The 25,606-nt window shown below is 40.0% G+C and overlaps 2 protein-coding genes across 5 annotated transcripts in view; both read right to left on the minus strand.

Moving 5' to 3' along the window:
- mrc2 (mannose receptor, C type 2) overlaps positions 1–10,434 on the minus strand; it is a 30,368-nt gene extending 19,934 nt beyond the window's left edge. The window contains 5 exon segments of the mRNA XM_039611243.1: positions 133–246; positions 1,386–1,550; positions 1,679–1,852; positions 4,385–4,777; positions 10,122–10,434. Coding sequence (XP_039467177.1) covers positions 133–246; positions 1,386–1,550; positions 1,679–1,852; positions 4,385–4,777; positions 10,122–10,248 — 973 coding nt within the window. The 5' untranslated portion in view covers positions 10,249–10,434.
- Positions 10,435–11,844: 1,410 nt separating this feature from the next.
- tlk2 (tousled-like kinase 2) lies at positions 11,845–25,427 on the minus strand. Of its 4 annotated transcripts, none has more exons than XM_031753451.2 (21): positions 25,367–25,427; positions 23,581–23,663; positions 22,011–22,088; positions 21,832–21,898; positions 21,705–21,748; positions 21,408–21,506; positions 20,780–20,878; positions 20,472–20,564; positions 20,145–20,255; positions 19,854–19,990; positions 19,033–19,185; positions 18,874–18,940; positions 18,673–18,770; positions 17,582–17,663; positions 17,265–17,356; positions 17,070–17,159; positions 16,813–16,982; positions 16,174–16,312; positions 15,268–15,379; positions 13,345–13,452; positions 11,845–13,214 (listed from the first exon to the last, which is right to left on the minus strand). In XM_031753451.2, the coding sequence occupies exons 2-21, from the start codon at positions 23,659–23,661 to the stop codon at positions 13,041–13,043; spliced, it is 2,094 nt and encodes a 697-aa protein (XP_031609311.1). In that variant the 5' UTR covers positions 23,662–23,663; positions 25,367–25,427; the 3' UTR covers positions 11,845–13,040. The 4 variants fall into 4 exon arrangements, with proteins under 4 accessions (XP_031609311.1, XP_039467261.1, XP_031609310.1 ...); XM_039611327.1 differs by lacking the exon at positions 25,367–25,427 and adding an exon at positions 25,117–25,352; XM_031753450.2 differs by lacking the exon at positions 25,367–25,427 and adding an exon at positions 24,733–25,352.
- Between the last annotated feature and the right edge of the window lie 179 nt (positions 25,428–25,606).

Consider the following 25,606-nt stretch of genomic DNA (forward strand, 5'->3'; position numbering starts at 1 on the left):
GAACTGAACTAAAAACAAGCATGCATTTTTATCTCAGCCATCTGCAGGAAATAAACATTCAAAAAAAGAAAGATCACAGAAACTTCAAGCTTTAAAAAGACAGAAAAGCTTGAATTGTTTTTACAGGCCAACCTTGCTCCCAATTGAGATACTTGAGTGGTGAGGAGTCGGCCCACTGCCAGCCTCCACTGATGTCCAGGTCATTGAGGCCAATCCACAAAGCAGCACTGTAGCCAGTGAGTAAACCTAAAACAGCAACAACATCTTCTTAAAATAAGTAAAAAGATAAATAAAAATGGTTTTGCTATGTGAAAGTAAAAAGCTACTCAACTCTGTCAGATTAGCTGTGACTTCAACAATCACCACTGCACCAGGCAGATTACACAATAGTTATGTAACAACAGTCTAAGCGTGGCCTAATATTGGCAGGACAGTCACATCACCCTCAAAATTCAATATTCCTGTTGGCAGAGTGACTCTGCAAACCAAATATTCTGTTTGCCAATATGTTACACAGCCAATTCCTGAGGTACTGAGTCCAGTGAGGTCACACCAGGAAAATCTGCATATTGCTTTTATTTTTATGGTCACTGCACAAAGCAAATCCTGTTTTTGTTCATCCATCCATCCATCCATCCATCCATCCATCCATCCATCCATCCATCCATCCATCCATCCATCCATCCATCCATCCATCCATCCATCCATCCACCAACTTATTCAGTAAAAGGTCTCAGTTGGGCTGGAACCAATCCTAGCTGTCACAGTGCGAAAAGTGGGGTACACCCTGGACAAGTGGCCAATCTATCACAGGGCTAACATCGAAAGATAACCAACGATTCACATTCACAGCTACAGTATGACACATTTGAGGTCACCAGTTACCCTGATGTGCATTTCTTTGAACTGTGGGAGGATGCTGGAGTACCCAGAGAGAATACACGCAGAAATGAGGAGAAGATCCAAATTTGCACGTTTTTGTTGTAAATATATAAATAAAGTTTGTGACCATCTTGAATAAATGTGACAATATGCTGTTAATAATATCTGTCCACAGTCAGATATAAATACCTGCCAAAGTAGTTGACTTTTTGCTAAAATATTATGTCACCAGAACTCTAAGGTTTTTATAGTCACTGATTGTGGAGTTGAGACGGTGAAAGCACATCTAACAGAAGTGCAAGGAACACCCAGAATCTCCCCGAAAACCCATATTCTAATAGATTTTACTTTTCCACTGTGATCATTCAATTGTTATGTTGTGAGTAACAGCATAAAAATGTAATGGCATGGAACTATAAAGATAGGGTTTCACTTTATATAACTTGCATTAAAGAACCAAGAATAAAGCATATTTCAAACAGCAGTGAACCTCTGCACATTACCATTAATGTAGGTCTGCTCATGCAGCTTGGTGATGCTTAGCAGGTCTGCCCCCTGCTGCTGGCAACTGATCCGAGCCTCACTCCATGATAGGGTTGCCTGGAAGTTAAACTGGTAACAGCTGTCTGTGACCGGGTCAGTATCCCAGAAAGTTTCACAGCCATTACCTGACAGGGCAATGGAATTAACAAAAAATTAGAGGAGAGTGAAAGAAGCATTTTAATGTTGAGGACTGAGAAATATAAATGTAAGACTACAGTATCATGTAACATCAGCATATAAGGCTATAACTTACTCTTGACAGGACAGAATCCCCAAAGCTCGTCTTTGCCATAGTCATAGGTGGTGGCACACCAAAGATGGCCATCTTCACGGCCGGTGCTGGTACAAGTGTGGAACCACTGGCCATCATAAAGGAAGGGCAGGTAGCAGGGGCGACCATTAGAGTTCCCCTGAATTGTATAGATCTCTGCAGAGTAAACACAAGAGAGACTTTAAAAGCCTGCATGGAGCAGCAGAGAAGGTCTGTGTTTGTTTTCTTCTGGAGCTATGCTTGTGAACTTTTCTGAACTCAAATACTTTATATGTTTTCTCAGCAGCTTTTATAATCAAACTCAGGGTAAAAAACAGAGGATGAGCTATTTGATAGTAAAGTCAAATAGTGGTCAGCGGAAAGAAGAGTAAACAGGCGGGGTTTCCAGAAAGCCAAGTGTCTTTTATCATGAACATCAAGCAAAAACAGTTCAGAAATTCTTATGATATTAGAAACGATTAGCCCCAACTAATTATATCCCAAAGCAAGATCTTAAATTATATATTAACAAGAAATTATGCCTGATTTCTACATTTTTTTTCCATCCTACACTCGCCATTTTAGTCTCCACATTCCACAAGTATAGTACAGTGTGAAAAACAGGGCGAAAGCGAGGGAGTGTGAGAGGGAGAGGCTGGATCTGCGGTGTTACCAAAACAAGTCAAGCCAATGGAAAGTGAGGCAGACATGTTAAATGAGAGAGGAAAGATTTCTGAAGCTCCCTCCCTGACTTTCTTCTCTGCCTTTAGCATTGACTGGCTCTTTGGCTGCAGAGGAGCTGATGCTCGGCTGACTAATATCAGAGGCATTCCTCTCCATGCGCAAGCAGACTTCACAAAGGAAGTTGTAAAGATTGCCGCTTGAAAGTTAAAAATGTCAATCCTCCCATTTTGCATGCCACATAAAAGAAGAAGGGAGAAAAATATAAAAGGGTGACTTTTCTTTTTTGTGTTAACTTCAGCTGAGCACAGCATGTTAACTACAGATTTATATGGCTGACCGACTCTAGCTGTAAAATTTTGTCAAAGAACAACTTTGACATTTGATAATGGTAAGAATGGAACTTACAGCAGAAATGGGGCTTGGGTACCAACCACAATGGTCAGATTTAATCTAGATAGAAAACTAAATATATGAAATATAAATATACTTTAGGTCAAGAACAACTTGTGTGTGTTTACCGGAGTTTACACACACAACACACAATGTTTTTCCTTGGATTTCCGGCTGGCAGCCAGTCCTCGAGCATTCCCTAAAAGCAACATTTTTTAAATCCATTTGATCTGATACAGCTGTGGCATCCACAGCAGTAAGTCTATCTGCCACACAGACGCAGAAAACATGCAGAGAATGATGACCTCACTCAGTGTGATCATACACTGACCTCATATGATGTTATGTAGTCATACAGGTGAGTCTATAATCACAAACATTCAATTCAATCTACATTTCTTAAAGGGTAATATCTGTGATTTCATATTGTATTTTTGTGAAGCTTACATGATTTTCACATATATATTCATCTCTATACGAGAGCAAGAAGAAGTGAACTTGTGATTTTAAGGGTTTCTCAAAGTGCTGCCTGTTGCAGTTGCAGCCCTTTGTAACATTTTATGGGATTTTGCAAAGGCTGTAGGAAAGAATGCGCCTTTGCAACATTTAATTCATCCACAGCTCATGTCATGCTATGACGCAGTCGTGCAGAAGGGTGCCAACTGTGCATTCCTCTTCAATTTATACTCTTCATTAACAGCAATCAAAGCAGACTAATACTAACACAGAAAATGGCAATTACCAACATAATACAGCATTCTTGGCACAGACACATCATAAACACACTCTTTAATGTGAGTATGTTTTTCTCAGTGTGTCTCTTAATCATGCTGGATTCCTAAAATATCATTCAGTCTTCAACATTTTTAAACCCCAAACTAAATCTTCATCTAAGCTGCCTTTGAACAATCTTATTAGATAATAAACCATTTTATTGTTATTGTGCAAAAGGAATAAATTATTTGAACTTTAACAGCTTACTGCAGTTTGGAGTAAATATATGGCATGCCTTGGCTTTTAACATGAATATTAGAGCTAATTTAAAAACTCTGAAATGAACATATCGGATATAAGAAGACTGCAGGAGGATAATTACCCTAAAAATCAGAATAAATCCCCCAAAATACTCAGAAAAACACAAAGAAACTGTCTTTTAGAGGGAGCTCCTCAGCACACAATCCAATACAAAATACAGTAGAATAACCTGAAGAGAACAGTTCCCACTGGCATTCTTAAGTTGAGCTGAAAGATGAATGATTTTGAATTCCTCCTGATTACTTCACAGAACTGAGCTACTGGAATCATTTGCTTTAGGTCATTTAGGCAAAAGAGGCTCAACCAACTAGAAAAAAGGGTTTAATTAGTATGTGTGTTAAATTAATTAACTATTTGTGGCTTTTATTAAAATCAGAAAACATTATATGACTAATTAATGCAAAAGAACAGGCTCGTGTGTGTTTTCAATTGTTTTTTAATCCTTCATTAATTCTATTTTAATTTTTGCTTATTGGAATGCTAGTTTTAAAAACAAAGTTATTTCAGAGTGACAGGTATTGGCACAAAGATAGATAAAGACTATCTACCAATTAGAAAAATACTGCAAATTTGAACTGTTTTGATAACAATTACACCTACCCTGATTTGTTTTGGAGCACAGATCTTGCAGCCCCCCGTGTAGAGTCCAATTGGAACGGACTACTGTCAGATTCCAGGGTAGATCAGATGGAAAATAGCTGTTGAAGTTGTGCAACACTTGGTCACAGTTCCAGCTCCAGCGTACTTTGGGGGGTTCGCGATCACAGGTGTATACTCCTAAAGGAAATTTATCAAACCTGAAGCTGCCGTTATTAGTGATCACACCCAGGCACAAGGAGGAGCCCAAATTGAACAGCCGCCTCCGAGTCACCCATTTCCAGCGCTGGTTGGGTTCCTCACAAGCGGCTGACAGGGCAAGGGAGCGATCCTGCACCCCTAGGCACTTGCCCTCGCCCTCAAGGTAGAAAGCAAAATCATCAGACTTGGCAGGCGCTGTGCAAAGAGAGAGATAGAAACAACATTAGCAGTCAATCGAGCTTTTGATAAAAACAATATCTTGTTAGCAACTGCTGGAGCAGCAGAGGTCAGAGGCGGGATCAATATCTTCAATAATGGATTCACTGCAGTGTAGAACTAGTGCGAGTCGCGAACTCTGATGTCCCAGTGTGACACACTGCAGTGGAATTAATCTGCTAATAATCCTAAAGTGACTCTAAAATCCTTCATAAAAGTTATATTAGAGTCCTAGGAAGGGGTGGATTGCAGAAATGACCTGCAATAAACTGTAAAAAATGGCTGTGAATGTCTTTAATTCAAGGCTAGTGATAGAGGTTGAATCATTTCTCCATCCTTCAGGTTTCAAGAATTTACCCCATTCCCACGCTTTAACATGGAGTTCTCATATTGTTCATTAAAGGTGGGGGTATTTATTTTGCAAAGGGAACAGCAGTTTGGGGTTTGGATGGATAAATATAAAGGGTTTCTTTATCATTAGATAACTGTACAGTGACTTGGCTCAAGTGAGTGATAACAAGTTTGAATTTGATGACTTTAACCAAATTCATTTTCCTCAGGTGTGAAAAGGGTAGCTGTTTTTGCTCTGCAGATTTCTCACTTCTGCAGTCTGATGTCTATATTGGTATTATAGCCCTTTTATAATGATTCTCTGAGAAGCTGCAGATGCCTGCAGACTGGTGTTGCTGCACAGAGCCTTACAGTATTCACATATTACCATTACCCCAACTAAAATAAAACATTACCATAAAACTAAAGCTATTAAAAAAAGAACACATCCTGTGTGGTTGGATGCAAGCTTCAATGACAAAGATTTTCTGTAACAAAACCCAGCACCCTGTTTCAGAAAATGTTTGTGGTTTATTTTAAGTCCGCCTTTTCTTTTCTTTTCTTTTCTTTTCTTTTCTTTTCTTTTCTTTTCTTTTCTTTTCTTTTCTTTTTTAGAACAAACCAAGAAATCAGGACAGTCAAGGCACTCCTGTGTGTAGTGGTGAAGGCAAAAAACAGACAAAAACAGGCAAGTCAGAAGCATAAAACTGACCTAAAATTAAAAGTATTTCAGAACAAATATTTCCAAAATAAACAGAAATATGTTCTCTGTGGTTTGGGGTTTAGGGATTGAGGGACGAAAGCGAGACCCTCAGCATTCCTACTCAGCAGGCTCCTGAAAGAGACCAGGAAGAAGGGTAAGAAATGGAAAAATCCCTGGGCACTGTGGTAATGGCAACATGAAGTGTCAAAGAAAGGTGTCGGGCCACCATGTCCTACCAGTAATAATGAATCCATTCATCTATTGATTCTCAGAGTTTACTGAACTCAAATCAATTACAGGGACTATCCGAAAAATAATCCGTCAATGGGACAACTCAGAATAGTTTAAGTCAAAAGTCATCACTAACTCACTGTCAAGGGGTCAAGGGGTCAGATTTTTCTTTCTATATAGGTACCTTAAACAAACCATTGCTCAGCTAAAACACTACAAACCTCCCGTTCTGATTTTATGGATGGAGAAACAATGAAGACTCATAATGAGTGCCATAAAAAAACATCCCTATAATCTGAAGGAGTCAACACGCCCCTCTACAGGCTGTTAGCCTCTGTGGCTGTGTTTCTCAGAACCAATGTACGCTCATTTGATTGCAAAAAAATGGCCAAAGCTCAGTGGCAGAGCGGTTCAGTTTGAAGTACAATGTAATCAGATATGAGGCCAACCTGCTCTTAAGTTATAGCAACCACTCATCCAGCAACAGCAAGACGATAGGCTTATTTGGTACGAGCTCACCGTTCTAATCATGAGAAGAATTAGATCAGAGGGAGTAATTTGCCTGAATGGGGCACAGAAGCCATTTGCTTTTACTTCTTTTCATGGTAAAAGCAAGTGGGAGCTTATACTTCATCGTCCAGTTACAAAAAAAACATTCTGAATGCTTCTGAGGCAAAACTATCTTTCCATGTGGCTGTATTTCTACTCACTCTATTATTGCACTGCCTGGCGAACGTAAACATACTTCTAACTTTTCTGTGACCAGTGTCTTCTGTCTCTTCAGTTTTTTCTTCAGCCACACACCAAAGCATTTAATTTTATAATTAGCAGCTTCTAATCTTCTGATTCTGCTTTTTTTAACTGTGCTGCTTTGCCTAGAAGTTAGAAATCTACCAAATAGAGAAATTTCTGGAGTAAAACCAGTAAAATGCAGGGATTTTTGCTTAAAAATGACTCACTAAGAATTCTTTTCAGCTCATATAAAACGTTCTAACATTGACTTGTTCTCAGCTCTAAATGGTAAATTATCCCTGCTTTGCAATTACAGAGCGATGTCTGCCTCAAAGAGGTTGTGCTCCAGTCTTTTTCAGGATTTAGTTACATGTCTCATTGTAAATAAAAAGTTGTGTGAACACTTGAGTAGCTAAAGTTACACAGCGCTGACTTGTTAACAGGCTGAGGGATAAACTGAAGTAAATCACTTTGATTATTCTGAGCTTTTAACAATAGGAGTTCTATAATAATATTAATAATAATAATAATAATAATAATGATAATGATAATAATAATAATAATAATAATAATAATAATAATAATAATAATAATAAAGTGCTTTAAGCTGAAGAGTGCCCATGGGAAGAGTTTCGCACAGTACCGTGCCAGTCAACATCTGGATTACACTGCACTGAATGAATTTCAGTGTGTGAATATATGCTTAACATTAATACAGTGACAGGATGAGACTCTCTTCTCATAAGCTTTTGAACCATTAGACAACCTGAAGCTGAAGTTCCAGACATCAAGAAGCAGACTCAGAGTTTTAATTCCAGTCTGGAGGCGACACGACTGAATGTTTGATGTGAGAAAAACTCCCGGGCAATCAGAGAGAGTGCAGAATTCCAGATTAACTTTAAGCCATTGAGCCCTGTGAAAGCTAAGCCACAACAGCTCTCCTGCTGTGATCTCATCCTTTTCTTTGCCCTGTCACCCCCTTTTTCAAAGCCGAAAAAGGTTTCCTACTGAAGACACAGGCTGAAACACATGGCCAAGAACAACTAGCAACAAATGCCAGGAAAGGCAGATATTCCCAGAACCTCTGATTCTTGAATGCAGTCATCTGTTGGAACAGATTGAAGAATAATACTTAGAGATACGGGCAACAAGTCAGTAGCAAGTCTTGGCTCAAAACATTGTTCAACAAATTTCTCAACATTACACTATTTTGAATGTGAATCATTGTTTCTCCCTGACAATTAAAACCAGGTGGATTGTTTTTTCTCTGTCATTTGTATTTTTAAAGTTATCTCTAAGATCTAAATCACTGTATGAGTCAAAGTCTTTTCCCCATATAACCTTATTTTGACAGATGTAAGAGATAAAACAAAAAAGCAGATCTTTAACTGGTCAGTGTGATAAAATGGCAAGCAACAAACAGACAGGAAATTCCAGCTGGCTGCTTTTGCTTCATTGGCGTTTTATGGTGGTCTGGCGTCTGAAGCAACCCTGACTGTGAATGGGCTTTTACCTCATCTGAGGAGAAGGGGTTTGGAGAAAAGAGTCTATTTGCATTTTGCAGCCACACTCTGAAACAGAGCGAACTGGAACCTCTGGGAAAGTGCGGATCAAATTTAGAAACCAGAGTGAGAATAAGTGCACACCATTGAAACTTTCCATCACTCCCACTCTTATAATGGCGATAACAGTTTATCACAGTGTAGGTTTAGCTGTTAAAACAAGTGAGATACGAGCCAGCTCTATTTCTGCTGTTAACTGTGATACTTTCTTTTAAACATTTTTAAAATAAATTTAATGGAAGCTTGGTGTGAGAGCTTAGCGCTGGAGGATGCTACATCAATACTGAAAATGGATGTGAAACTTATTCTGAAATGGCATGCCATGCTATTTTCTGCCACTTATATAAAAAGAACAAAAAACAAAAAAAACCCCAAACATATCTTAATCCCTTTTAAGCCCATCATTTGTTTTCCATGAGCATCTACTAAAAAAATCAAACAACATCCAATGAAAGAGTTAAAACTAATTACCAAATGCTGGCCTATTTTAGACCAAAGATATTTTGGGGGTAAATCTGGTGGCTAGGAATTGCAAAATCACTCACAAAGCAGGACATCAAGAGGCAGCATGTCATCTTTTAAAATCAGTAAAGCATAATAATCTTTTCACATCTCATCCATTTGGTCTAAAAAACCTTGACAATGGCAGAGAGGTGGAAGTCAGTTCAAAACTAAAAAAAAATGATGTAAAAAAAAAAGGATATTTGTGTGGCATAATGCAGTTCATGAACTAACCACGACCTTTAATATACTGACTCATGTTCTGAAGTTTTTTTGTGTTCCTCAACACAAAATATATTGCATATTGAACTACATTAGTCACAAATTCAAAGGGAAAAGAAAAACACGAACACACACACAAAAGGCTTTTTCGTGCCTATTTCACATTTTGTCATGGATTTGTGTGCAGACCGACATCTTCAAACTTCAAAGTGTTAAACAGCATAAGAAGCAATGACAACAAGACAACTCAGCCTGTTTCTAAACCCCATTTTGATCACATGGAAATATTAAACGAAGATTGGTCAGAATGCATAGCCTAACTTATTGAATTTCTTTGTGGTAGCTGCTTGTACACATTATTTAATCATTCGTACAAAATGAAGCAGAATAGTCACTGACAGGTTAAACCTAGTAAGTCTGACAAACTTTTAGATGACAAGCATGAAATTGGGAAAGAAATTAAGCAAATCTGATTTAAAGCCAGGCGTTTAAAAGCAAACAATGATGTTATCTACCTCTTTTCTAATCTTTGGAAAATATGTGGGTTTTTAAGTGATGTGCAGACCTAACAGTTCTGTAGGGCCGGACTGAATGTGTTAATTGCAGCCTGTAACAGGATGCAAAGGTCACATCTGCCCGCAGGGTGCCAAATGAAGCGTGTCTCCACGTCAATTTTACAATACAGTCTAAAGATTCCCATCGGTTACCAAAATAGATCAAACAGGCCTCTCAAAAAGGTGCCTTTCTTTGTGTTTTCTGATTAACTTTACGCATAAATAAGAATCACTATACAGACACTAAGCCTGTAGCCTCTTTCCTCCTCCCCCAGTTTTTCTCCACATCTGGTTCCACTCACTGCTTGGCCTTTTTGGTTCGTGGCATACCAAAGCACTAAAGCCACAATGCGAAGCTTTTAATGTATTTTCCGCGTGGAAGTCTTTACCAAAACAAATGCATGCACAATATGGTTGCTGCTTTTTCTCGACTTTACATGAATGAAATCAAGCAAGAGTTTTTTTTTGTTTTTTGTTTTTGTCCTCACCCGTTACGCTCCTCTTCAGTTCCAGACTAAAGATGAATAAATATAAAGTGCATTTGTAAAGTATAAGTTGCCGATTTGTCCATGTTGCCCCCGATTCCTTGTTTCGGTAACTGCGCTTGCTTTGCATGCTCGAAGCCGCACACGCCAGCACAAGCTGCAAAAACACCCAAACGTGGAGGGAAAAAAGTAACGTCGGAGCACCCACGGCCCGACTGTTTGACTCCGAGGACGGAGGATGCAGAGCTGGTGGTGGCGAGTCTGACCGCTAGAGCTCCGTCTGCCTCTCAGTCAGAGGAGAGTGAAATGAATGGAGCAGAGTCAACACTGAGTGTGTGACGGTGTTGATATGGTTCCCAAAATGAGGTCCGAGCGTGTGATACAGGACGTCGAGTTATACTTCTATAATGTAATGTCTTGATGCATGCTTAATCATCCAGGTAAGTAAATCCCAAAAGGTTGATTCTGTTCATTTGGACGTAGCGTTTTCAATGGGAGAAACGTTTCGTCACTCATCCAAGTGACTTCTTCATTCTCAGCTGACTGCAGGTTTCCCCAACACTGCACAATAACTGTGTTCAGTTATTGTGCACAATACCTGAACTGCAGGTTTCCCCAACCTGATAAACAGTACATTGTATAACTGACAATAACTGAAATCTGTTTTTGTAATCGAAAAACAATCTTTAAAAAAAAAAAAAAAAAAGTAATAAGGCCGATATCTATATTTTTAAGAAATTATACACATATTTAGTGTTTTTGACCGCAGAGTAGTTACAATTAAAAAAAAATGCATAAATAAAATTCTGGACTTTCCATTTTGTTTTTAAAACCCTGTTAAAAAAACAACAAAAACCCCCAATAAGCTTATTAAGCTCATGTTTGTCAGAGCTGAACTCAGAAAAGTTATCATGGCTGATTCGTGAGAGACCTGCTATAGCAGAGAGCCTTGAGTTGAAGGATATGAACATGGCAAATAACCTGTAATGCAGCACTAAAGATTTTACATTACAAGGGTTTCACACCAAGTACCACTTAAAACAACTGATTTATAAAGCTTTTTAATAACGATAGGATAAAGTTTGAATTTGAATGAGTGAGTTGCCAAATCTGTGTTATAGGAAAAAAAGAGCTGACACTAGAAATTTAACTAGGTCTGTTATGACATTCTCCAGCTGTCTTCAAATACAAAATACATCAACTATTACTCAGCCTGTTACCGCAGACACACAAAAGAGAACCCACTGAGTGTGGGCTTTAAAAATAGCTGTATAAATGTTGCCCTTCATGCAACTGTAGAAAAGCAGAAGTTAGAAAAATCTGTATTTGTAATCAGATTTATAAAGAAACTGTTGCATTGAGCTCCCCTATTAAGGTTTCTTCAGACTGTTTGTGTCCATGCTTTATTTCCTTGGCACAACGTGTTCCATTTGCTCAATTATTGAAGAATAAATTATAAATATAAGTCCCAAAAAGTTGATTCTGTTCATCTGGACGTAGCATTTTCAGTGGGAGAAATGTTTCGTCCCTCATCCAAGTGACTTTTTCAGTCTCAGCTGACTCCAGGTTTCCCTAACTTTATAAACAGTACATTTGCATAATGACTGGAACTAGTGACTCAACCCATCTGCAGCCAAATGGGGCTGAATGCAAATTTCATTAATAGTCAATTAAATCGATTCTAAAGGAACATCGAGGGGACAAATAATGAAAAAGATACATATGCTCATGAATACACCTGCATTTAAAATGAAGATGGAAAGAAAGCTGTGATGGTAACCCCATCACACAGAAACCAAGAACAACAGACACATTTTAACCAATAGTATTTAATGTTTTATGCAACTTTCTGCTAAGGCCCAATCTCCCCCAACAGTACTATAAGGTAAACCAGTCCCTTGCATTTTATTGGCCAAAAATAAATTCAAACATACCTAAATAAATATGTGTTTATGGTGGGGGAGTGGGGAAGGGGGCAAACAAAACATTAACAGTTCTAATTAAAGGCAACTTGAAAAACAACAGTTTTCCCCATAAAACTGGTTTAAATTGAGAAGTTTAAAAAAATGTTAAAAGGGATCTCCTCTCAACAGCTTCCACCCCATATCAAGTAGCACAACTCTAAAACCATTCATTATAAAAACAGAGGTGAAACACTGCCACCATCTGGAAGTTGTACGCTTTGGTCACAGGAGTTTGACGAGGATATGCGAGGGAGGGGGTACATGAGACCGTCAACTCTGTCCCTCCTCGTCACAAACTATTCAGGTCTGGAATTTATTCGAGGCAAGGGTTCCCAGAACAGCAGGTTGAATGACATAGTGCCATAGATATTTAGGGTTCAATACAATAACAGCCCCCCGACTGGTTCCCTCAGTTAAGTTCAGGGAAATGAAAACAAAAATATTTGAGCTAGCGGAGTTCAGACTACCTTGGACCAGAATGGCTCATGCATGGATGTATCTGTGAGTGTGTATAGGTATGAGGCCTTCCACAGTCCTTTCCATCTGGCCAAGCTGAAGCAGTTCTATACTTCATTTTATTTTCTCTTTTTTTTTTAAAGCAGAAAAGAAAAATCTGAAACACTGAACCCCATTTTTCACCAACACGGTGGAAAAACTTGCCCCTTGCTATGTGAGTCATCCAGGGCTTTGACCCCTAGAACGATGTCACCCTTTTGAGAAAGCAGGGCAGGTGGGCTGGGGTAGATGGATATGAGAGGGATGAAGGGTGACGTGTTGTCTCCCCAAACCATCCATGACTTCTCACCCACCCCTTGCTGCCATCTGACCAGTTTCCCCTTGGGCTTTTCATGGCAAGGTGGGATGCTGTTAGGAGGGGGTGACACAGTATGGCGTCGCTCCCGCCCCACCCCACCCTTTTAAATGAATTCAGTTCGGTAGTCAGTTAAGGGGTGTGGGCTCAGTTTGAAGCACTGCTGTTGGAGGAGCTGGATGTGGAAGCCATTGCCATGCCTGAGGTGCCCGACGAGGCCACTGACTTGCGGATGTGGGGCATAAGGAAGGGGTCACTGGCCAGCTGATGCACATCGATGCGGTCCTCCTTACGGTAGACTAGACAGCGCCTTATAAAGGCCTGGGGAGTGAACGAAAAACAGGGTGTAAGGACAGTACGTGCACTTGACTGCAGAGATTTTAAGGGGAGAAAAAAAGTGTTGCAGTTGAAGTATTTGAAAATGCAAAGCCAAAAATCATGAGTGCGATACCTTAGCTTCAGGTGTGACTACAGGTTTAGGGGGGAACTGAACTTCTGTCGCCTTCAGGATGGTGTTTTCCTGTAAAATGTCCTGCTGGGACTGATTGTGGCCAAAGGGCTGCAAAAGAAAAAAGCAGTTAAAACAAAACCTAACAGAACAAACAAACAGAAAACCAATAGGCTTTTTTTGACACAGGAGAGTGAAAACAGTTTGGGAGGCATTTGCGATTTATTTCTAAGGGGTTAAATTGAGGAATAAGGATGAGAAATTACCAAATGTGCAGTTTACCTTTTAAAAAGAATGGCCTACAGAGATATTTGAGGGTTACGAGTAGGGATGGGTACCGGTGTCCGGTGCCATCATGGCACCGGTTCTGACATACCGGTAAACGGTAGTAACCAGACCGAAAAGCAGCGCACATTTTGGTGCTTTATTTTGGTGCTTTTTTTTTTTCCTGAGCCAATTCTAGCCAATCATTTTACGTTTCCGAGGATAGTAGGCGGGGCCAGGTACGTACGTTCTTTTAGAGCAGAGCTACAGATTAAAAATGCCCAAGGCGAAGCGGTCAAAAGTCTGGCTGTACTTCACAGCAAAAGATGCAAACTCAGCAGCCTGCAACAAGTGCTTTAAGCTGATACTGTGATACTGTCAAAGGAGGTAACACCTCAAATCTGATGAAACACCTGGCGACGCATAGCGTTTTTTTTTTAAAGCCGAGAAATGCGCCGTGTTTGATAGCTTGCTGCGAGACCTCACACCGTGCACATCTACTGCGGGTGTGGTGCCTGTTATCGGACCCGGAGTTAGCAACATCCCCCAAAAACCAGAAGAGGAGAGTCCTGGCCCCTAGCCCTGTCAGCGTAGCAGAAATGATGACGGATGATGATGGCAGCAGCAGCCGTTCTCCTCTGCGTGAGTAGCTTAATGTTGTTCGTGTGTAATTAACGTTGAGTACGCTAACCACATTATTACATTAATGCATGTAAGGTGAACTAGCAAACACCGTCGTAGTTACATGCGGCTGCCTTCTTGTTTGATGGCAGATACTCCCTTCACCCTGGCCAAAAAGGCTAAAATGACCAAAGAAAAAGTGGAAAACAGTTAAACATGAGAGGTTTTTGGACAAAGTTTGTGTTTTTTCCATTGTTTAAGCACTGCTTCCAGCCAAGAGTGATACCATATATGCCCTATAGCTGCAGAAAAGGCTAACATTGTTATCTTTTTACAAAAAAAAAAAAAACCAGCTGAACATGAGAGGTTTTTGGACCAATTTTGTGTTCTCCATTCTTTAAGCACCGGTTTGAGCACCGTTTAAGCACCGGCACCGTTTCAAAAGTACCGGTTTGGCACCGGTATCGGATAAAACCTAAACGATACCCATCCCTAGTTACGAGTGTGACTGTTTGTGCTGATATTTTTGTGTTGTTGTAGGTTAGCTTTAATGAAAAAAAATGTAGGTATGCACAAACACTGCTTCTGCCTGAGCTAGGTCAGTCTCTACGTACCATTTAGAATGTGTTAAATGTGATAAGAATCAGCTAAACTTTATTATTCCCAGAGGGAAATTAGGTTGTCATAGCAGCACACATACAACAGACAACAAAGCAATAAAATGAAGTGTAGAACTAGAGATACAAATAGATAAACAAAGAGGCATAAATATAAACATAGAAAAGAATAACACCAATATTTCTGGGATATTAAATGGATGACGCAAAACAAAACAAAACACCAACACCAACCAAACAAACCAACAATACCAAGTTGATCTACAAAAACTGAATATAAATAATTCACATGCGCTGTTGTGCAGTTATACTAAATTTCTTTTCTCTAAAAATAAATGTGGGAAAAAAAAAAAAATCATCTAAAATGATCCCAAATGCAGCTCAGCCGTCTTTTTAAAATGTTTATTCAGTGCGAGTTTCCTACCTTGCGGCCATACAAACACTGGTAGAAAATGACTCCCACAGACCACACATCAACTTTATTGGAGATTTTGGGTGGTTCCTTTCCAACAACGAAGCACTCTGGGGGAAGGTACCTAAAAAAGAAGACGGGAGCCGTGTTAATATTCATGAATTTCAGCAAGCCCAATTATACTGTCTGGACTTTCAAGGTGCACTCAACAGCATAACAATTATTTAAATAAACGTTGCACTCTAAATAAAAACCAGGCAATCAGAGTTAAATTGCAAGATGAGCTTTACATATACACTTATACACAAACCGGAACTGCAGAAACAACCATTAACAAAAACCACAAAAACATTACAACTATTACGAGTAAAGGACTGCTTTAAATGCTTTTTAGCTACAACCTCACTTCAGTTTTTTGTTTTACATGCATAATCCTGATTATGTTTTCTCTCCATTGTTATGGTATTATTCCGCGACCAGTCAATTACAATCAATGACACAAACACTGAATATTTCTACCCTGCCAATATTAAGAAGGAATGCAGTTATTCAATACAAGTGACTTCAAGTGCCCCTTAATTTCACTCCTTTGCAATTTCATTACCTTCAGACAATCCAGACAGTGTGCTGTACAATCTGACAAAATTCCCATCTCCATTGACTATAAGCCTGCTCAGCTTTCACTGTGCAGCTGTGTCATATCTTAGCTCCGTCCCACCTCCCAGAGACACTCTACGGTTTATCTTTACCAATAGCTGTTGTGTGAAATTTTCTCTCCTACTAATCTGCAGAAATTCATTGGCTAATTTTTATACAAGCTTTAATAATTACCGGAAGGCTCGATACGACTTGTTCTCCACTCATGTACATTCGTTTCTGACCTTTCTAAACACCGTTATCTTTCAGCCTAAATCTTACCAGTACGTTCCTGCTCCCTGTGAAGTAAGCTCCATCCCATCCACCGAGTTGTAGCTGTCATCATCCATGATCTTTGACAGGCCAAAGTCTGTGATCTTGATCTCCCCGCAAGCAGTGCCGTTCACTAACAGAATGTTACCTGAAAAGAGAGAGGAAAAGATTCACAGGCATGAAAGAAAATATCCAATATAAAATAAGATGGCAGCTGGCACAGTGGATCTATGTTTAGCACTTTTATTCCACAAAAAGTTCAAACCCAGGAAGGGTCTTTCTCTGGAGTTCCCATGTTCCTCCCTGTGCTTGCACAGGCTCTCTCTAGAACCTCCAGTTTCTTCCAACACCAAAAAACATGCCAGGTTAACAACACCCAAGTCAACACACAACCCTCTTGTAAAACACATTGCTAATCTTAGAGTTTTTTTTTATTGATTAAGGCATAAAACAAGAAAAAAGAAAAAGAAAGTTACTTGGTTATGAATGAGGGTTTGTTCCTTGTTAATAACCTATCTATAAGGCAGTTTAAAAACTGCAGCAGCAGGAAGGCAAGTGGTTAATTTTACTGATGGTATTACTATTTATTGAACATAAAGAAGAAAGGTGCCAAGCTCTAACGATGCAAGAGCAAAAGTGAAGACTTACCGGGTTTAAGGTCGTAGTGGATAATGGGCGGTCTGATCTCATTGAGGTACTTGAGGGCATTAACGATCTGCATGATGATGGAGCGGCCCTCTTTCTCTGACATTAACTTGTGCTGCTTCAGGTAGAAGTCCAAGTCATTACCCTCACAGTATTCCAGGACTGTGCAGAACCTGTTTCAAAACAAAGAGGAGGTGTTTAAGCACCTTGGCAGAATGTGGTGCAAGTTTCAAGTATTTGTTTTAAAAGCAATGACTTACGAGTCAGTGTCAAGTGAAAAGTAGTCATAGAGTTTAACTATTCGTGGGTGGTCGAGCTCTTTATGGATTCTATATTCTCTGCAAGCATGTCTGAAAATAACGCATTTATGCAATGAAGTTAAAATGGCACAGAAGATCAGTCAAAGCTATGTTAAATATACAATAGTATTGCCTTAAAAATGGCAAAGCACTCACTTGTGATAATTTTCCTTCTTCTCATCCCTCCAGTTCTTGTTTAACTGGTGAATTTTGACCGCAACGTACCTTTGCTCTGTTAGGTCAAAGGCCTGGAAAAAAAGTGCATCAGTAAGCATCTGTAGCAGCCATTGCTTTAATTAGCCAAAGCAGAACTTCAGATTTAAGTCATGTTTATTAATAATATTTTTTAAACATTCAGGCATAATCATTTACTTGAAAATGCTGTAAAGGCAGCAAAACACAGACAAAAAATATATGAAAATGCAAGAAAAGAAAGAAAGACTGATTAATCTCTTTCCTCATTACTCACTCACCTTGTAAACTTCACTGAAACCTCCCCGTCCAAGTAAATGGAGTAGCAGGTATCGGTCATTTAGCGTAGGGTGATCTTTGAATCTGCACAGAACGGAGGAAAAAAAAAAAAAAAAAAAAAGGTATTAGGAGCAGAAGGACACCTCAGATTATTTTGGTGGAGAAGAGATGAAGAAAACAAAAGAACTTTCCAACACTGACGGCATTTTACCCCAACTAAACAATCTGGTAACAAAGCAATATTACTGACCTGGAACCTGAAACTTGTTATCCATTTTAACTTAGAACAACTTGGAATGAAGCCAGTTACACTGACAAATAGGCTTTCAAAGGATTAGATAAGTAAAAAAAAAAACTCTGAAATGCAGGAAGTGAAGTCTAAAATGGGTATAACCCGAATAAATTATTTGAAAACAGCATTTTAAACTATCTAACTATCATTACTTATTTTAAGTTACAACAGTCCATCTCACGGTGCTGTCAATACCAACTTATAATAAGATTAGATTTACAATATTGGTCATCATAAAACATTTTATTTTTATACAGCTTGGTTCTCCAAAACAAGGATTCCTTACTTCACTCAGTCTCTGTGTTCATGTCTAATTATATGCACAATAAACAAATTTTGCTCTATTCGTTTTTAGTAAGAGAACAAAGGAAAAAAAACTGCATATATTATCACAGGTGAAGTTCAAGAATTAATCAAATGGATTTGGAATGTATGAACACATTAAAATTAAAGTCACCTTATCTATGAATGACTAAGGTGTCACTTTAACAGCAATGCTATGTACATTGTACCCCTGCAAAGTCACAGTTCAGAGTTCATGGCCTCAGTCATTCGTGAATTTTTCCTTAGAACCTAACTAATAAGCGTTCGTATACATTCTGCAATTTTGCAGAAATGGCAAATATCCTCCACAAATTTTTATGGCCCTTTGAACGACAATAAAAATAGGCACTTATAGGCCTTTTTTTTTTTTTTTTTTAAGACCACATCTGAAATTCACAGGTACTCTAGGAATACATCCAAAGAAAATTTCGGGGCTTGACTATACTCGATGTCTGAAATGGGACTAAGAAATCTTACTGGGAATTATCTTCATTATGGATCCTTTTCAGCTCGCGTATGTGAAGATTTCGCACTCGCTCCAATCTCTCTAGCTCTGCTTGGATCTCAGCCTCTTCCTGCAAAAGACAAAATATAAATGTGAGAAGCTGTGCAACAAAACAAAACAAGTAAAGAAAAGGTCCATAATGAGCACCTGGAATCAAAAACATGGAGGATTACCTTCTTCAGATGGCCTAATCTTAGCTTAAAGATTTCCTCCTGCTCATGGTACTCTGCCTGTGATAACCTGCAAGACCAAAAAAAAGGCAGCTCCAAATAAATATACAGAGGGATGATATCTAGTATAAAAGAGAAAACAAATGAACAAAAGCATCATACGCTTCACTTTCTGCTCCATTGGCCTTGCTTTTGCGTTTGTTTTGCTCAAGGCTTGGTGGTGGGGTCTGAGCCATGGAGGGCGGCTTGCGTTTGGCTAGCAGCTTCCTCTGCCTTTCAATCTCCTCTCGCTGGGAGTTGATTCTTTCCTGTTGTCTGGAAATAGACAATACATTAGCAGGAAAAATGGACCTAATAATTTGTTCAAGTATGAGCTAAGGAAATTAATCAACAACAGTAGATTCATATAAGGTTATGCATCCAGTTCAAATGCAAATAGCGCTAGTATATTATTGATTAAAACATTATTTCTACAGACACAGGAAAATTTGTATGTTTATGTGTGCACCTCCCATTTTGTTTTCATGTGCTGTGTATCATTTGAGTGTATTTTTTATTTATTTATTTACAGATGCAGCAGTTGGAGGCCCATCGTGTCCATTTGCTTCATCATCTCCCCCCCACTTCTTTTCTCTCTTTCTTTCTGTCCCTTTTCTTTTTCTATTCCTCTGCTTTCTTCTCCCATCTTTCACCAACCTGGCCTTCATCCCCTGGCCGCTCCAGCATAATCCCCACACAGATAATAATATGAATAATAAAATAAGCTAAAATAAATATATAATACAAAAAGATTAACAATGGGAGCCTACAGAGAGTATAAGGTGCTCCTGTTAGGAAAGCAAATGTGTTTGGCACAACAAAGCATTCAGACTATGATTCTGCTTGCTACAACTGCTGGAAAAAACAAAATTATTTTTCCCAGTCGGATTTTGACATTTAAACTAGCACAATTACTTAATGCATTACAACACGCAGAGCCTCACTTGATAAGATTTTGGAAAGCATATCCATCTGTCCACTGCTCAGTGAAAGATGCACCGTGTCTCACTGTGGTGAAATGACCCAGTCGAAGCCTATCCTGCATACTTTTATCCCGGCATGCCATCTTCTCTTGTTTAGACTGGAATAAGGGGAGGGAAGAAAGGCAGGCATTAAAGCTGGATTATTTATTGTGAAGTGCCCTATTTCAGGATTTGTTCAAGTAGCTCATTAATCAAATGACTTATTCACTTTGGAAACTAATAGTTTAAAATTACATCAATGCATAAACATACCTTTTCAATCAGAAGCTTCTTGGACATGGTCACACACTTATTTAAGCGTTCCTTGTATCGCTCTAGCATTCTCTGTTGTTCATCAATTTGCCTCCTCAGATCACAGTTGGCCTGGAAGTGAACATAATCAAGCACGAAAATGTTCATATATGAAGAATGAAGAAAAATAATACTTTTTTATAAAAGCAGAAATGTCAACTCTAACATGCCTTGAGTGAAGAAAAAAAAAAAAAAAAAAAAAAAACACAAGACAGAAAACATGGTATTCTCAAAACCAATGAAAATTGCAAGCAGAGTAGCAGGGGTGAAGTATAATGAGATTAGTACCCGCAACAAATCGTCTATGCGGCCCTCCTTCTTCTCCAGGTCAGAGTTCTTGTTGTTCTCCATTGCTGTTAGTTTCTCTATAGTAAGGTCAGACTAAAGGGTACATTGAGCACAAAAGTGTCGGTTAATGCTGGATCAGTCTACATCACAGTGAAATGCAGTGCAACAAGTAGTTTCATCTAACAATATCTTCCATCTTATAGTGACTGCTTGTGACTTGTTGGTACATATGCTGACTATTTACCAACTTACAATTCAAATAAGAGTTAAATCAGACAAACAGCCAGCTGGAAGAGTGCGTCCAGTACCTGTGTGGCTTTGTGGAGCATGTGAAGAGAAGGAGGCTTCAGTGAACAAGAGGAGTGCTCTGTGTTGGAGCTGACAGATGACGGGCTTCCTTGCTGCACCTGGAAGATAGAAACACTCATCAGTCGCCTTCATCACAATAGTTGCGATAAAACATGGTAGCAATCTGGAACAAGAACACTTATGGAAATCGCAAAATGAAATAAATGAGAAGCATAGGAGATAAAATAGGCAAGTCTAAAGTTTTGGATGAAAAAAAGAAGCTCAGGTGTATTAAACAATTCATTTTACTTGGAAAGATGCAAGGCCTCTGGTTTACAAAAGTAGCAAATGTGCAACAGGTTCATCTAACCTCTTTTGGATTATAATATTATTAGCTGCCTTTTTGCTTGACAAACAGTATTAAATAAGCCATTTCTCATTCAATACTTTTTCCCCTTGGTTTTAACTGCTAAATGCATTGTACTGCACCGAACACAGATTCTGTACAGGGCATTTACAGACCACATTTGATTCTTCACATCTTCTTAATAAGACAAGTGAGACAATGGAAAGTGCTGAGATAAAACAAACAAACAAAAAAAAGAGTAAAGAAAAGCACGAGAAAGACCATAGAGCAAACGTGCTCACCATGACAGGGGGGTTGGACAGAGAGTGCTGTGGGGAAGAGCGGACCACTGGTGGAATTCCCCTGGCAGGGCTGGTACCAGGACCGCTACCTCCCGCAAACTGATAGATAGGTAACGGAAGAAATGACGAATGGAAGAAGAAGAAGAAAAAAGCAGTTCAATGGAAAAGACCAAGGTGGCTAAAAGAAGGTGTTAGAAGATATGTGAAATATTATACACCCAATACTGAAGCATTCCAGAGGATGTGAGCGTAGCTGTTCCCAGCACAAAAAACGGGAGAACATTTTCTGCCACTCACCTCAAAATAATCACTAATTTTATGTCCTCTTGCTCCTGCTTTGCCTGGAACAGAGAATCGGGGAATTCAGAAGGAGCTGAGGAAATGTGGGATACATGATAAAAAGAACTCAAAGAGACAATCCTACCTTGGCTGTCAAAGTGGTCTGCTTTGCGTTTCCTCACTCTCTGGTCATTTGCCTTTTTCTCAGGAGTCTGTGAGGAAAGTAGCATGAATCAGCCAAATGCATTACAATATAACACCCAGAGATGGGGTTGGCATTAAAAAAACAACAACAACAATAATGCTGTAAGGGTTGAGACTAACCTCTAGCTCTTTGTCACTGAGCGAGCCCACACTGCATAGACTCTGATTGGATGACTCATTTTGATTCTGACCTGAGCCCTATTAAAAGTCAGGTAAAAAAATACATGAGAGAATTTACAGAGAGCAAATAACCACACATATGCTTAAAAGGTGCAAGAGACATGTAGACATAAAGTTCATCCTCAAAATGCATGCCCGTGTGTGTGTGTGAGAGAGAGAGAAAGAGAGACGGAGAGCAAGAGCGAGAGAGAACGAGTTAGAAAAGAGAGTAAAATGGGTGACAAGCTGAGGGAAAGGATGCGGAGGCTTGGCTAAATACCATCACCATTAACTTCCCACAGAATGTAGACCTGCATCGGTTCTAATGCTGGTTCCCTAGGTGATGCCTGTCAATCAAGTGATTCACATCAGAATTCAGGAGGCACTGTCCAATCAGGGAGAGATACTTAGTCATTCAGAGCACACTAGAGCTCTCTCACTGAACCCTCCTAAAATGGCTGAACATTAGGCATGCTGCTGGGGATGTATTCCTCTGTCTCTCCGTCACCTTTAGATAATGTCATCTATTTTTCTCCTGTTCACTATAGTCTTAACTAGTGCCCCCTCCAGAGAAAGACATTGAAAAGATGCCTCGCATCATTTACGAATGATGGTTTCTTTTTAACCCCCTCCAAATTCATATCTTGGTTGTTTTACAAAAACAAGGGGGCACTTTCCAACAGACTCTGACCCCCCTATGCTCCATTATCAAAAGGTGCTCTACATCTTTTTCTGCAAAGGATAACAATTTTCATGCCAAGTCAGTGATAACAAAGACAGTAGCAGTGCCACGAGGCTTTCCAAGGTCAAAGAAAAAAACTCCAAACTTCTATGTAAGATTGAAGGCTTTTAGACCACCAACCGATATTTCTTCAGAGTGATTTGTTGAATTACTTCTCCCTCACTTTCTAAACCACCCCGCACACACACTTGTCATACAGGGTAGTTGTGGCATGATGCCTTAGCAAGAGCCGCCATCTTCTCTGCGGCAGCAGCCATGCCATGCTCTGGGCTCAGCTCTGCCTATGGCTGGCACAGGGCCCACTCCTGGCGCTGACTCTCACTCCCTAACTGTTCCAAGATCACCTTCCACAAAGACAGCCCCATCCATGTAGCAAGAAAGGGGGTGTGAGGCTAAATGCTGCCTTCACTTACACCTGGTCAAGAACCATTTCTGCATTCCTCTTCTGCTTTCACTCCTCCTCCCTCTACCACCCCTGTCCCGTCTGTGGCCTTTTTGGCAAGCATCACCACTTGCATATACAGCCGCTACATCATGAGCCAGGGAGAGATGCCATATCACACCAGCCAAAAAACACAGACACAGCTCAACCTTCTCCAGAGACAGACAAAGAAAAGGAGTGGGGCCAAGCTTGTCCAGGCCAAACAGCAGAATGATACTGAGGCTGAGTTAGACAAAGAAAGGGAAGAGATTCACAAAAATGTTTAATTAAGAAAATCTGTAATTATAATAAGCTCTCTGACTAGACTTCCGATGCTTCACCTTTGTGACATCTGCTGTAACACAAACCTTTGCCACACCGACCCCTGTGAAGCGAGCCTCCAGCAGCTCCTGCCGTCGGGGGTCCAAGCTATGCAGTTCTTCCATCATGGCTGCAGAGACAAGAGCACAGATTAAGGAAGGTGTTGAAGAGTGTGGAATATTCAAGTGGGAGTGAGGGTTCACTGTTTCAAAAGCCATCTTTTGTGATGAGTCATGGCTGTTTTTAGCTATATGGATGTGGAAAATTCCTGTTCTGAGTCATCAATAAGCTTGACAACAATGTTATACATCATGTGTTCAGCAAGTACCAGCCACAAAACTTTGTTACTCAATAATACATTGCACAGTCTAGCCCAACATATAGCTAATAACAGACATTGAATAGGCATTAAAGACGTGGGCCAGATGTGTGAGGTGATTGCTTGGAAATTATAGCATCATGTGATAACGCCCTGGCATTATAGGCCTAAGTTACATGGCGCTGGAGTTATGAAAGGTCACTAATGGAGGGGCTGCCAAGTACACTCACAGCAATGGAAAAGGCCACAATAGACAATAAGGGTCCAGCTTGCTAGCTTGTGCAAAGGTTAACGTTACACGCCCAACACTGTGTTCTAAGTCAGTTATCTATGAATTGCATGGATTAAAATAAAAAGTGCAACCTGTGGTATCCATGTCAATCCATGTCAAACAGCCCTTAATTCTACTCATTACAGGTTTGGCTGGCTCAACGTTATAATGACAACATATTGATCTAAAACATCCTCTGTGAATAACCCGCGAAGTAATCAGCCAAGACTGGAAAATGAGCTACAAGTCTACCGATGTTGGACATCACTTAGCGTAGCATTGCAATACAGCAGCTAACAGTTAACGTTAGCTAGTAACATAAAGATTGGATTTTTGACAAACAATTAACGCTCCCAGAACAGACAGACGTTGATTACTCCTGCTCGATCAAATGACTGCTCAGGCAAATAAATAGTAAATTGAACCCCGAAACAGTAAGGTGTTCTGCGAACATATTACATGGCTAGCATTAGGTATCCAACGGGCTAACTCAAAAAAGAAGCATCATCTCTGTTCTGTGTTGCCAGGTGCTCGTGCCACGAAGTCTCCATGTAGCGAGAGGCTTGCCCAGATATGTCATTTTCTTCGACAACCAACCGAAATACTTACTGTAATTTAATATTTTCACGGTCCTCTGAAGGGCCTGTTAACCCCGAAACTGTCTCCGTTGTTTCCCCCTGTTCTCGGCAGACCCTCCCAGGCTAGGCCGCATCCACAGCCGCGTCCCTCGCGTGCTTATTGCAACGATCAAGACACGGGAGCGCGCTGCGTAGCTCAGGGTAGACGACGGAGGATTCCCTCGGAGGCCTCGACAACTCCGGGTATCCCAAACCCGCCTTTCTATACCACTTAGGCGGGGATCCCCATCACATCCCTCTCTCCGAGGACCATACCGTGCATCGGTCGGGTTATCTCGTTCCACACAATGGCGACCCTCGAGATTCTGCGTTTTTCACCAGGTATAAATGATGTCTTTAAGCTAGCGTTAGTTACCCCCCCTATCTTTATCTCCCCCGGTGATGTGATGAATTTAGGGTCCTGGGTGTCAGCTCGACCAAAACAAAGTTCGTCTCCAGTCGCCTTCCTCGCTTCAGGGAAGAAACCAATCTATTTCGGAAGTTGTGCTGTTGCAGGCGTTTCAGCTGAATCCGGATCGATTCGGTTCGGTTCTCATGTTTTTGCAATGTAAACAATAATCAGTAAAATCTCATATTTTCTCGTGAGATTGGTCAAGTATTTTCACCTTCATTCAGTCCACGCCTGCTCCAAATCTCTTGTCTGGACCAATGGCAAATCCCTCTGTACACAATACAATTTATCAGCGCCCACCCACAGTTACTAAAAGGATCACTTATCAGAAAGTTCCCATCATGTTCACACCCACATACTTTACGGACTTAATATCAACAAATTGCTAACTGATTAGTTGTCTTTTTTTCCTAACCAGCCAGTCAACCACTAAACGTGAGATGGAAAGCAAAGT

The sequence above is a fragment of the Oreochromis aureus genome, linkage group 4 (genome assembly GCF_013358895.1).
Source record: "Oreochromis aureus strain Israel breed Guangdong linkage group 4, ZZ_aureus, whole genome shotgun sequence".
Taxonomy (NCBI): domain Eukaryota; kingdom Metazoa; phylum Chordata; class Actinopteri; order Cichliformes; family Cichlidae; genus Oreochromis; species Oreochromis aureus.